Below are 14,380 nucleotides of genomic sequence, written 5' to 3'. Positions count from 1 at the left end.
ACCATGTCCGTATGTCTTTCTGTTGTAATGGCTTTGTTGATATAGCCCCCATACAAACCAACCCCACGATTTTGGGTCTTGAGACAATACAATTTTTATCGGATTTGCCTGAATTTCAAAATCTAGAAGTATTTTGGGTATATAAAGAAGTGTTCCAAATATGGTGTGATATAGTCCACATTTTGATATAGCCCCCATATAGCCCGTTTTCCTGATTTGAATTTTTGGACGTCTAGACACCGCAATTTTTACTCGAAATTCAAAATCTAGAAGTATTTTGGGTCTATACATAAGTATGTCGAATATGGTGTGTATCGATCCTTTTTTGAAATACCCCCCATATAGACCGATCTCCCGATTTGACTTCCTTGGCTTCTAAAGGATGGTTAAATTGTAAGGGCCGATGTTGAATGTGAACCACACCTAAACGCCGAGTTTTTTCCGAATTTTATTTGACATTTCTATATTTCAGACTTACTCAATTTGAACCAATGAGAGATACACAATCCAACAACGTCTTAAATGATTCCAAGAAATGGCAACAGTGGATGATCAATTTTCGATGAAAATCATCTTCAGTGATGAGGCACATTTTCACCTCAGTGGATTCGTCAATAAACAGAATTGCCGCATTTGGGCGAATGAGTATCCAAGAGTGATTGTCGAAAAACCAATGCACCCACAAAGAGTGACTGTTTGGTGCGGTTTATGGGCTGGCGGCATCATCGGGCCGTTTTTTTTCCAAAATGAGACCGGTCAGGCAGTTACTGTGAATGGTGTTCGCTATCGTGAGATGATAACAAATTTTTTATGGCCCGAATTGGAAGATATGGATATGGACGATATGTGGTTTCGGCAGGACGGTGCCACTTGCCACACAGCTAACGAAACAATGGCTCTTTTGCGCAACAAATTCAATGGCCGTGATATCTCACGTAATGGCGATGTCAATTGGCCGCCAAGATCATGTGATTTGACACCGTTGGACTTTTTTCTTTGGAGTTATTTGAAAGAAAAGGTGTACGTACGATAAGCCAGCAACAATTCAAGAGCTAAAGGATGAGATAATTCGGCACATTACGGGATAGAACCTCCATTATGCCTCAGCGTAATTGAAAATTTGAACCATCGAATGAAGGTGTGCCACCGAGGTCACGGCGATCATTTGGCCGATATTTTGTTCCATACATAATTGAGTAAGACCAATATATAATAATAAAATAAATTACAATAATTTCGTAAATAGTTTGTGTTTTATTCAAAATCAATATCGGCCCTTGAAATTTTAACCACCCTTAGACCACGGTTGCCACGGTTGGTACAATTCTACCAAAAATGGTACTTGTTTTTTTACTGTTTAGTAGATTGGTAGAATTCTTGATGTTTTAGTAGATTTTGCAAAATATTCCTCTCCATTTAAGTGGTACTTCAATTTACTATATATATATAGAAATATAATTTTGACAAAATTTTCCATAGTAATAAAATTTTAACAAAATTTTCTATAGAAATAAAATTTTGACAAAATTTTCTACAAAATCTACAAAATAAAATCTAGCAACAAAAATTTGCATTTAAAAATTATTTTAGAAATAAAATTTTGCTAAAATTTTTAATAGAAATAAAATTTTGCAAAATTTTTTTAAAGAAATAAACGTTTAAAGAAATTTCTATAGATATAAAATTTTGACAACATTTTCTAGAAAAATACAATTTTCTTCTATAGAAATAAAATTTTGCGAAAAATTTTTATAGAAGTAAACGTTTGTACATTTTATTTTTAAGAAATGCAATTTTGCAAAAAGTTTTTATATAAATAAAATTTTGCAAAAAATTTTTATGGAAATAAAATTTTGCAACAATTTTCGATAGGAATAAAAGTTTCCAAAAATGTTCTATACGAGAAATAAAATTTTGACAAACGTTTCTAGAAAAATACAATTTTGCAAAATTTTTCTATATGAAATGTTGACAAAATTTTCCATAGTAATACAATTTTAACAAAATTTTCTATAGAAATAAAATTTAAAATTTTTGAGAAATAAAATTAAAAAAAAAATTTTTCCATAGAAATAAAATTTTGAAAAAATTTTCTATAGAAATAAAATTTTGACAAAATTTTCTATAGAAATAAAATTTTGACAAAATTTTCTATAGAAAAAAAAATTTTGACAAAATTTTCCATAGTAATAAAATTTTAACAAAATTTTCTATAGAAATAAAATTTTGACAAAATTTTCTATAGAAATAAAATTTTGACAAAATTTTCTATAGAAATAAAATTTTGACAAAATTTTCTATAGAAATAAAATTTTGCAACAAAAATTTGTTACAGAAATAAAATTTTGAAAAAATTTTCTATAAAATTTTGACTAAATTTTCTATAGAAATAAAATTTTAACAAAATTTTCTATAGAAATAAAATTTTGTAAAAATTTCTCTAGAAATAAAATTTTGCAAAAAAATTTTATAGAAATATAATGTTGACAAAATTTTCTATAGAAAAAAAATTTTGGTAAAAATGTAACTAGAAATTATAAATTTTGACAAAATTTTCTATAGAAATAAAATTTTGAAAAAAAATTCTATAGAAATAAAATTTGAACAAAATTTTCTATAGAAATAAAATTTTGACAAAATTTTCTATAGAAATAAAATTTTGACAAAATTTTCTATAGAAATACAATTTTGACAAAATTTTCCATAGTAATAAAATTTTACAAAATTTTCTATAGATATAAAATTTTAACAAATTTTTCTATACAAAAAAAAAATTTTGCAACAAAAATTTGTTATAGAAATAAAATTTTGACAAAATTTTCTATAGAAATAAAATTTTAACAAAATTTGTTATAGAAATAAAATTTTGACAAAATTTTCTATAGAAATAAAATTTTGACAAAATTTTCTATAGAAATAAAATTTTGACAAAATTTTCTATAGAAATAAAATTTTGACAAAATTTTCTATAGAAATAAAATTTTGACAAAATTTGCTCTAGAAATAAAATTTTGACAAAATTTTCTAAAGAAATACAATTTTGACAAAATTTGCTCTAGAAATAAAATTTTGACAAAATTTGCTATAGAAATAAAATTTTGAAAAAATTTTCTATGGAAATAAAATTTTAACAAAATTTTCTATAGAAATAAAATTTTGACAAAATTTTCTAATAGAAATAAATTTTTGAAATAAAGTTCTTTGAACGTTTCTACCTAAGATGCGACTTAAGGCGGTTATACAATGGACATTTAAAAAAATTTCACAAAATTTTCTATAGAAATAAAATTTTAACAAAATGTTCTATAGAAATAAAATTTTGACAAAATTTTCTATAGAAATAAAATTTTGACAAAATTTTCTATAGAAATAAAATTTTGACAAAATTTTCTATAGAAATAAAATTTTGACAAAATTTTCTATAGAAATAAAATTTTGACAAAATTTTCTATAGAAATAAAATTTTGAAAAGATTTTCTATGGAAATAAAATTTTAACAAAATTTTCTATAGAAATAAAATTTTGACAAAATTTTCTATAGAAATAAAATTTTGACAAATTTTTCTATAGATATAAAATTTTGACAAAATTTTCTATAGAAATAAAATTTTAACAAAATTTTCTATAGAAATAAAATTTTAACAAAATTTTCTATTGAAATAAAATTTTGACAACATTTTCTATAGAAATAAAATTTTGACAAAATTCTAAAATATTTTCAATTAATTATTATTATTATTATTTTTTTGTCTCCATTAGACGATTTTCAATTTAGGAAAAAAAAATTAGGAAATTCCGAAAGATATACGCTATTTGAAATTTGACCTGAAATTATCACAAACAATTTACGAAAATATTAGATATTGGAGAAAAATATGTAGCGGAATACATGGCGCCGTGGCTTAGTTGGTTAAAGCGCCTGTCTAGTAAACAGGAGATCGTGAGTTCGAATCTCGCCGGGGCCTACCCAGCAATGAAGCGGGAATTTAGTCTTTTTTATAGTGGAATGTAGTGGAGATAAGTTCAAGAGGTAATATTGGGTGACCAGTTCACAGAAATTATTGCTGTTGAATTTTTGACAATAATGCATTAATTTTAATTTTTAGTAATTAATATTTTAACTTCATTTAAATTTTTTCTGTCTAGCAGGAGCTCTATGGTTGCATCCCTCTAAGCAATTACACAGAAAAAAATATTTTTTTTGCCTTCAATCACAGAAAATGCCTTTTGAAATTTGGCAATGATGCATTTGAAAATTGGCAATGGAGGGATGATATGTTTTTAAAGAATAGCGGAAGTAATACAATTTCGATTTTTACTTTGGCATAATTTTTATTGATGATGCATTCCCAAATATTTTAAAATTTATATATTGTAATGTTTTATTGTCTCTAAATGAAGAAGGGAAAAATTATTTGATTGCCTATAAATGTCATATATTAGTGGCAATTGCCTCCCGTGTATGATAAGATAGAGAGACAGGTATTGAACAGATTTTATATAGATATGATTTTATTTATAGAATATTTGGGGTGCCTAACCAATTTAAAAGAAAAAAAAATCCGAACCATTTCATGTAAGGCGCCGTGGCTTAGTTGGTTAAAGCGCCTGTCTAGTAAACAGGAGATCGTGAGTTCGAATCTCGCCGGGGCCTATTCCAAGGGATTTTTTTTTATTTTACGTAATACTTAATTAAATTAAGTATTCATTTTTTATATATAAATTTTATTGTAGTATTTTTTTTTTGTTTATTTTTTATTTTTTATTTTTTTAATTATTTTGCATTTTTAAATCTTAACTAAATTATTTATATATTATTTAAATTTTTTCAACACTATTTGTATTTTTTTTAAATTATTATTTGTTTTTATTAGTTACTTTGTATTTAATGTTTATTTTTTTAATTTATGCTTGATTTTTAATTAATTTATTTTATAATTTTAGCAATATTTTTTTTATACAAGTTTTACAGCAATTGTTTTGTTATTATTTGCTTTGTTTATTATTTTTTAACTTATTTTGCATTCTATATTATTTAAATCTTAGCTATTTTAATTCAAGTTCTTTTTTAATTTTGTATTTTATTTAATTCTATTTTATTTTCATTTTTTATTTTATGTTCAGTTGTTTGGAAATAAAAGTAAAACCACATATTCTTTAAAATGTATTGCATAAAATTTATTGAATTAATTTTCTATATTTTTAATATAATTATTTTGGGTTCAAAAACACCTCGTAAAGTCAATATTCTCCCCCAAACACATTGTGCGACAAATTGAATTAAACTCACATAAAGTTTCAGAATTAAAATTAATTGCAACATTTAAATTAAATAATGAAACATATGCATTTGGGATATTAGTTTTCATCCTCTATTTCCCATTTTCTGGAATTAGCCCCAATGGAATTAAAATAAACCCTTCCCTTGGTTTATGAAAGTTTTATAGAATCGAAATTGACAAAAACAAAATAAAAACATAACACAAAATGACTGAACAATTTAATTAGTGAAATAAATTGAATTTACTCTACAAAATAATGTTGAAACAGGCCAATGTTGTGGTGGTTAAGAAAATAAATTGCTACGATAGTTGGCAAAAATGCATTCAGTCGGCCATTGAGGCAGCTAAAGCTATCCTATAGTCTTGCCATCATTTAGCATGTCCTGTTTGTCCTATCCTATACTCTCTTGGGTATCCTCATCATGATGGTGGATAATTGAAATAGTTAAGTTTTGTTGTATGTGAGTTGATTACATTGGCAATCCAGCTATTGCCAATCCATTTAGCCAAAGTAAAGGAAACCAGAACAAATAGGGATAATCAAATTGAGGAAGGAAGTTATTGGATATACACAGCATAAAGGATGTGTTGATTTGGCAAAAGTAATTGCGAAAGAGGGGGAGAGAGAGTGATATGGATGGAGACTACAATTTTGGAGTTTATGGAATAAATAGTTTAAGCAAAATACTCGCAAGAAACTTTATTGAAAATAGAAATTTTCCATAAAAGATTCTGGGATGAAAGGAAGCTCTTTTTTCTATAGAAATAAAATTTTGATGAAATTTTCTACAGAAATACAATTTTTTTAACATTTACTATAGAAATAAAATTTTGATGAAATTGTCTATAGAAATAAAATTTTGACAAAATTTTCTATAGAAATAAAATTTTGACAAAATTTTCTATAGAAATAAAATTTTGACAAAATTTTCTATAGTTGCTCGATATAATTATTTTCCAATTCACGACGTCGTTTCTCATTGTTGCATTTTGACAACATTTTTTTATAGAAATGAATTTTGACATTTTTTTATTGGAAATAAAATGTTGGCAAAATTTTCTATAGAAATAAAATTTTGACAAAATTTTCTATAGAAATAAAATTTTGACAAAATTTTCTATAGAAAAAAAATTTGATAAAAGTTTCCATAGAAATAAAATTTTGACAAAATTTTCTATAGAAATAAAATTTTGACAAAATTTTCTACAGAAATATAATTTTGACAAAATTTTCTATAGAAATAGAATTAAAAAAAAATTTCTATGGAAATAAAATTTTGACAAAATTTTCTATAGAAATACAATTTTGACAAAATTTTCTATAGAATTAAAATTTTGACAAAATTTTCCATAGAAATAAAATTTTGACAAATTTTCTATAGAAATAAACTTTTGAAAAAAAATCTGTAGAAATAAAATATTGACAACATTTACTATAGAAATAAAATTTTAACAAAATATTCTACAGAAATAAAATTTTGGTAAAACTTTCTATAGAAATAGAATTAAAAAAAATTTCTATGGAAATAAAATTTTGACAAAATTTTCTATAGAAATAAAATTTTGAAAAGAAACTATAGTAGTAAAATTTTCACAAAAGTTTCTATAGAAATAAATTTTTGAAATAAAGTTCTTTGAACGTTTCTACCTAAGATGCGACTTAAGGCGGTTATACAATGGATATTTAAAAATTTTTCACAAAATTTTCTATAGAAATAAAATTTTAATACAATTTTCTATAGAAATAAAATTTTAATACAATTTTCTATAGAAATAAAATTTTAACAAAATTTTCTATAGAAATAAAATTTTGACAAAATTTTCTACAGAAATAAAATTTTGACAAAATCTTCTATAGAAATAAAATTTTGACAAAGTTGTCTATAGAAATAAAATTTTGACAAAATTTTCTATAGAAATACAATTTTGATAAAATTTTCTATAGAAATAAAATTTTGACAAAATTTTCTACAGAAATAAAATTTTGACAAAATTTTCTATAGAAATAAAATTTTGACAAAATTTTCTATAGAAATAAAATTTTGACAAAATTTTCTATAGAAATAAAATTTTGGCAAAATTTTCTTTAGAAATAAAATTTTGGCAAAATTTTCTATAGAAATAAAATTTTGACAAAATTTTCTATAGTAATAAAATTTTGAAAACAAATTTCTACAGAAACAAAATTTTGACAAAATTGTCTATAGTAATAAAATTTTGAAAACAAATTTCTACAGAAATAAAATTTTGCCAAAATTTTGTGTAGAAATAAAATTTTGACAAAATTTTCTATAGAAATAAAATTTTGACAAAATTGTCTATAGAATTAAAATCTTAACAAAATTTTCTATAGAAATAAAATTTTGGCAAAATTTTCTATAGAATTAAAATTTTGACAAAATTTTCTATAGAAATAAAATTTTGGCAAAATTTTCTATAGAAATAAACTTATGACAAAATTTTCTACAGAAATAAAATTTTGATAAAACTTTCCATAGAAATAAAATTTTGACAAAATTTTCTATAGAAATAAAATTTTGACAAAATTTTTCATAGATATATAATTTTGACAAAATTTTCTATAGAAATAAAATTTTGAAAACAAATTTCTACAGAAACAAAATTTTGACAAAATTGTCTATAGTAATAAAATTTTGAAAACAAATTTCTACAGAAATAAAATTTTGCCAAAATTTTGTGTAGAAATAAAATTTTGACAAAATTGTCTATAGAATTAAAATCTTAACAAAATTTTCTATAGAAATAAAATTTTGGCAAAATTTTCTATAGAATTAACATTTTGACAAAATTTTCTATAGAAATAAAATTTTGGCAAAATTTTCTATAGAAATAAACTTATGACAAAATTTTCTACAGAAATAAAATTTTGATAAAACTTTCCATAGAAATAAAATTTAGACAAAATTTTCTATAGTAATAAAAATATGAAAATTTGATAAAACGCTGCGAAGTTAGATTTTTCTATTTGGTAGTTTTTTGGTAACATTTGGTAGATTATTTTTGCCCCGAGTGCACGTTTGCCACTAGAGCCAAAAATAATCTACCAAAATTTGGAACAAATTTTACCAAAAAACTACCAAACAAAAATATTTTATCTTGTCAAAATTCAATATTTTATTTCTATAGGAAATTTTCCCAGGCTTTTATTTTATTTATTGTTATCTATGCTTTGAAAATTTTGTCTAAATTTTATTTCTATAGACAATTTTGTCAAAATTTTATTTCTATAGAAAATTTTGTCAAAATTTTATTTCTAAAGAAAATTTTATCAAAATTTTATTTCTATAGAAAATTTTGTCAAAATTTTATTTCTATAGAAAATTTTGTCAAAATTTTATTTCTATAGAAAATTTTGTCAAAATTTTAACTCTATAGACAATTTTATCAAAATTTTACTTCTATAGACAATTTTGTCAACATTTTATTTCTATAGACAATTTTGTCAAAATTTTATTTCTATAGAAAATTTTACTTCTATAGACAATTTTGTTAAAATTTTATTTCTAAAGAAAATTTTATCAAAATTTTATTTCTATAGAAAATTTTGTCAAAATTTTATTTCTATAGAAAATTTTGTAAAAATTTTAGTTCTGTAGAAAATTTTGTGTGAATTTTATTTCTATAGAAAATTTTGTTAAAATTTTATTTCTATAGAAAATTTTGTTAAAATTTTATTTCTATAGAAAATTTTGTCAAAATTTTATTTCTTTAGAAAATTTTGTCAAAATTTTATTTCTATAGATAATTTTGTCAAAATTTTATTTCTATAGAAAATTTTGTTAAAATTTTATTTCTATAGAAAATTTTGTTAAAATTTTATTTCTATAGAAAATTTTGTTAAAATATTATTTCTATAGAAAATTTTGTCAAAATTTTATTTGTATAGAAAATTTTGTCAAAATTTTATTTCTATAGAAAATTTTGTCAACATTTTATTTCTATAGAAAATTTTGTTAAAATTTTTTTTCTATAGAAAATTTTGTTAAAATTTTATTTCTATAGAAAATTTTGTTAAAATTTTAGTTCTGTAGAAAATTTTGTGTAAATTTTATTTCAATAGAAAATTTGGTTAAAATTTTATTTCTATAGAAAATTTTGTCAAAATTTTATTTCTATAGAAAATTTTGTCAACATTTTATTTCTATAGAAAATTTTGTTAAAATTTTTTTTCTATAGAAAATTTTGTTAAAATTTTATTTCTATAGAAAATTTTGTTAAAATTTTAGTTCTGTAGAAAATTTTGTGTAAATTTTATTTCTATAGAAAATTTTGTTAAAATTTTATTTCTATAGAAAATTTTGTTAAAATTTTATTTCTATAGAAAATTGTGTCAAAATTTTATTTCTTTTATTTACTGTGGAATGGTATATACAAATTATCGGCAGCCAATAAACTATATAAATTATAAAAATAATCAAAGTCTCTACCTAAGATACGACTTAAGGCGGCTATATATTGCAAAACATTTCTAGAAGAAGGTATTCAATATTTTTTAACGTCTCACCCTAGTAGCCGCCCTTTAGACATCTAAACCTTTGCTATTGGTTTCTTTTTAAAAACCACCGAATTATTGAAGCGTTCAAATTCTCTACCTAAGACACGACTTAAGGCGGTTCGACAACCAAATCGCTCCAGGACATTTAAAATACTGTGAAATGGTATATAAACGATTATGGGTAGCCAAAAAGCTGGTTGATACTGGTTACGAGAACATTCAGCATCTCTACCTAGGATATGTCTTAAGGCGGTTCTATAAGGAAAAACATTTCTAGGGCAAAATATGTTAATAGTCACACTTTAGGCGGTTTGATAACCAAAAATATTTGCTGCTAGTCTGTTATGTCAAGCCTTTGTTCGCAAGAAGTAAAAAAACACTCCTAAAAAAGAGAGCAAGGTTTATGGATTGGCTTTAGAATAAAAAAGGCCTCGTCGCCTTTACATTTAGAATGAATTAAGTTAAGTCATTAGAACCATACTGGAAATTTTTACTGGGTTCAATGTATCTACTTAAAATATGACTTAAGGCGATTGTACAATGCTTAATCTCTGCATAAAATACGAAATACTGTGGAAAGGTATATAAAAGTATATGGGCAGCCAATAAGCTATGAGCCGGACTACGAAAACTTTCTGCTTCTCTACCTATAATATGACTTAAGACGGTTCTATAATACAAAACTTTTCTAGGGTATTCACAAATGTTTAACGTCTCTCCGTAATATCCGCCGTTTATGAGCTATGAGCCCGATAACGAAAACTTTTTGAGTCTCTACCTAATAGATGACTTAAGGCGGATCTATAATGAAACAGATTTCTAGGACAAGGTATGTAAGTTGATTAAAACATTTTTTGTGCAGTGATTGTAATTTCCTCTAATTATAGGCACGTTAAATTTTTTTATATAATTTTACTTAACACTCTAAATTATTAACCCTTTGGGGGCCAAATAAAAATTCTGAATTTAAATTTTCTAAATTTTCGCTATACAAAACTTTTCTAGGGTATTCAAAAACTTTTAACGTCTCTCCGCAATATCCGCCGTTTATGAGCTATGAGCCCGATAACGAAAACTTTCAGCGTCTCTACCTAAGATATGACTTAAGGCGGATCTATAATAGAACAGATTTCTAGGACAAGGTATGTAAGTTGATTAAAACATTTTTTTGGCAGTGATTGTAATTTCCTCTGATTATAGGCACCTTAATTTTTTTTTATAAGTTTACTTAACCCTCTAAACTATTAACCCTTTGAGGACCAAACAAAAATTCTGAATTTAAATTTTCTAAACTTTCGCTATAGTCTTAAACTTTATTTTGATAATGCACTTACCGTTTTTACAACTTGATTTAATATAGCCGCCTTATCCGGTTTGGTTGAGGTCATATCACCACGCTTATTAAGCTGTAAAAACTCTGAGAGTTGCTCGATATAATTATTTTCCAATTCACGACGTCGTTTCTCATTGTTGCATTTATTGATTTGGGATTGAGGCTAAAATAATAAAAATAATAAAAAAAAATACACAAATTTAAAATTCTTTCAATAGAATTAAAATAATGTCGGACATACCAAATTAGCTTTAGAATCGGTTTTCCTACGGATTTTACGATTCGACGACGTCGTTGAATTGGTTGAGATCGGTGAGGCCACCGCATTCATAATGGCAGGTCGCTGTAATGCGGCAGCAATGTTAGCCGGTGTGACAGCAGCTTTATGCAGTGACGTTTGTGTCAACTGATGCTGTTGTTGCTGATGCAGACTTTGTGTTAGCAACGTATTGTTGTTGTTGATGATATTATTTGTATTGTTGCTGTGGCTTAGCAAACCGGTTACGTTCTGATGGGAGAGAAATAAATGGTGTTGCTGATGTTGTTGTTGTTGTTGTTGCTGTTGCAATTGATGATGATGCTGTTGCTGCTGCTGCTGCAATGCAGATATACGAGCCAACAGCAGATTTGCGGCAGCAGCTGTATTTGGTGAGACACGATTATTTAGATCCGTGGCTGTAGATGCCGACGATATTGCCGGTGTTGAGCCAGCGTTGGAAACGGTTACAGCAGCTGTTGCTGCTGTCGGTGATGATCGAGGCAGATTGCAAATATTTTTAATGCTCGCAGGACCACCTTGTCTACCTCCACCAATGTTGCCAACACCACCACCGCTGCTGCTGCTGCTGCCGCCAACAATTCCACCTCCCCCTCCGCCACCGCCTCCACCTCCACCACTGGTTGAGGTCGTCGTGGTTTTTGTAGCTGTTGGTGTTGTTGCTGCTGCTGCTGCTGATGAGGCAGTGCTGCTAGTGTTACTGTTTGAAGCAATAGCTGTTGAAATTGCCACAGAGGCAAACGAGTTGGAAATGTTGTGGTTGCTACTGTTGTTGTTTCTAAGGCTGCTAAAAGAATTTGTTGTTGCTGCCGCTGCTGCTGCTGTTGCCAATGAAGAGTTGGGAGATGTAATTGCTTTTTTTGCTGAATTGGATAATGACGATGATGCTGATGATGTTGTTGCCCAATGGTCCGGTAAGTCACATGGGCCAAGCCTAAAATAAATAAAGAAGAAAAAAGATATTAAAATTTCTGAGACTCCTAACAATAGGCAATAGATTTTTGGAGAATATAAATATTTATACTTTTGGGCGAAATACAAATAAATACAAATTTCAGCATATAGAACATTTTGTTAAAATTTCATTTCTGTAGAAAATTTTGTCAAAATTTTATTTCTATAGAAAATTTTGTCAAAATTTTATTTCTATAGAAAATTTTGTCAAAATTTTATTTCTATAGAAAATTTTGTCAAAATTTTATTTCTATAGAAAATTTTGTCAAAATTTTATTTCTATAGAAAATTTTGTCAAAATTTTATTTCTATAGAAAATTTTGTCAAAATTTTATTTCTATAGAAAATTTTGTCAAAATTTTATTTCTAAGAAATTTTTGTCAAAATTTTATTTTTATAGGAATAGGAATGTTTTAGGCGAAATACAAATAACTACAAATTTCAGTTTATTTTAATTAATAATTATTTTTTTTATTTTATTTTATTTTTAATTTTAATTTTAGTTTCAATTTTAATTTTTATTTTATTTCATTTTTTTAATTTAATTTAATTTTTTAATTTTAATTTTAATTTTTATTTTAATTTTAATTTTTGTTTGCTTTAATTTACAAGCCTAAGAGTATGCAACAGATTTTTATAGAGGAACAAAAACTAAATAGAAGCCAATACATATTTTAGCACACCAATGGGCTTAAAGTTTCTAATGACTTTGTTAATTATACCCAGATTTTAATAACAGAAGGCCTTTAAAATTCAATTAATGATAACCCTTTGGTTTGATTGACATTAAAATTAAGTCGGTCTGGTTACTTTTGTTTAATGGTTTTCTAATCGTTTTATTTTTTCCATAATTATGAAAGTCTCCACTTAATAAGTTTTTTGTTTCTCATTCCCTTGGGTTTTGTGGTTTACAAATTAATTTACATATTTTTGGTAGTGGAGCAAGTATTTTTTTTTATTATTTGAGTGTTTTCATGTGGGATACAGCTACTGTTTTCAATATGGTGGTGATAAAAGAATGACAAATAATTTTTGTTTTGTTGTCCACAAAACAAAAAAATTCTACCTTCATATGCCTCCATATTGGGTCTTAGGAAAACCACATTTCCCTTATTCTAAATGGTTTGTTCCCTGATATTATTTTAATTTCACATTGGTTTTGGGAAACTTTGTAGTCTGTTTCCATTGTCTAACAGCTAACACTTGGGTATTTTGGGAGGGGGGATTCCACACTTGTGGTTCTGAACAAAACATTTATTCAATTGTAAATATTTATGCCTAAGAGTGTCTGAGATACTTCAAACAAAGACTGAGTTGGCTACGCATTTTCTAGGGAATAGTGTGGGTTTTAAATAATAAAACAAATAATAAAAAAAATAAGTAGCTGAATTTATAGGTGTTTTAAAGTCTAGAGGTAGAGGTGTTGACTAATCTGTTGCCTGAATAAAAAAAGAATATGTTTCTGAGGAAAAATTTACATAATGTTGCCATAATTTCTTTGATATAATTACGGGTCATGGTGTTGGTTATTTATATGCCCCGCCATACCCCAACTAATATTTTTTGAAATAGAGAAAATTTTGTCAAAATTTTATTTCTATTGAAAATTTTATCAACATTTCATTTCTATAGAAACTTTTGTCAAAATTTTATTTCTATAGAAAATTTTGTTAAAATTTTATTTCTGTAGAAAATTTTGTCAAAATTTTATTTGTATAGACAATTTTGTCAAAATTTTATTTATGTCGAAAATTTTGTCAAAATTTTATTTCTATAGAAATTTTTGTCCAAATTTTATTTTTATAGAATTTTTTTTTTTTTAATTTTTATTTCTGTCGAAAATTTTGTCAAAATTTTATTTCTGTCGAAAATTTTGTCAAAATTTTATTTTTGTCGAAAATTTTGTCACTAGGTTATTTCTATAGACAATTTTGTCAACATTTTATTTCTATAGACAATTTAGTCAAAATTTTATTTCTATAGAAAATTTTGACAAAATTTTATTTCTGTAGAAAATT

The 14,380-nt window shown here is 25.2% G+C and overlaps 1 protein-coding gene and 2 non-coding genes across 5 annotated transcripts in view; 2 read left to right on the top strand and 1 right to left on the bottom strand.

Annotated features, from left to right (window-relative positions):
• tai (basic helix-loop-helix family member taiman) overlaps nucleotides 1-14,380 on the bottom strand; it is a 421,428-nt gene that overhangs the window by 63,709 nt on the left and 343,339 nt on the right. For all 3 annotated transcript variants that reach the window (XM_075293683.1, XM_075293684.1, XM_075293685.1), the window contains 2 exons: nucleotides 11,373-12,342; nucleotides 11,133-11,294 (listed from right to left, as the gene is read on the bottom strand). In XM_075293683.1, coding sequence (XP_075149798.1) covers nucleotides 11,133-11,294; nucleotides 11,373-12,342 — 1,132 coding nt within the window. The remainder of the gene's footprint in view (nucleotides 1-11,132; nucleotides 11,295-11,372; nucleotides 12,343-14,380) is intronic.
• On the top strand, nucleotides 3,892-3,965 carry TRNAT-AGU (transfer RNA threonine (anticodon AGU)). Its single transcript has one exon. It is a non-coding gene; the product is annotated as a tRNA-Thr (tRNA).
• TRNAT-AGU (transfer RNA threonine (anticodon AGU)) lies at nucleotides 4,581-4,654 on the top strand. Its single transcript has one exon. It is a non-coding gene; the product is annotated as a tRNA-Thr (tRNA).

This window comes from Haematobia irritans, chromosome 2 (genome assembly GCF_050003625.1).
Source record: "Haematobia irritans isolate KBUSLIRL chromosome 2, ASM5000362v1, whole genome shotgun sequence".
Lineage (NCBI taxonomy): Eukaryota > Metazoa > Arthropoda > Insecta > Diptera > Muscidae > Haematobia > Haematobia irritans.
Note: the sequence above shows the minus strand (reverse complement) of the source record. Positions and strands in the feature narration are given on the sequence as shown.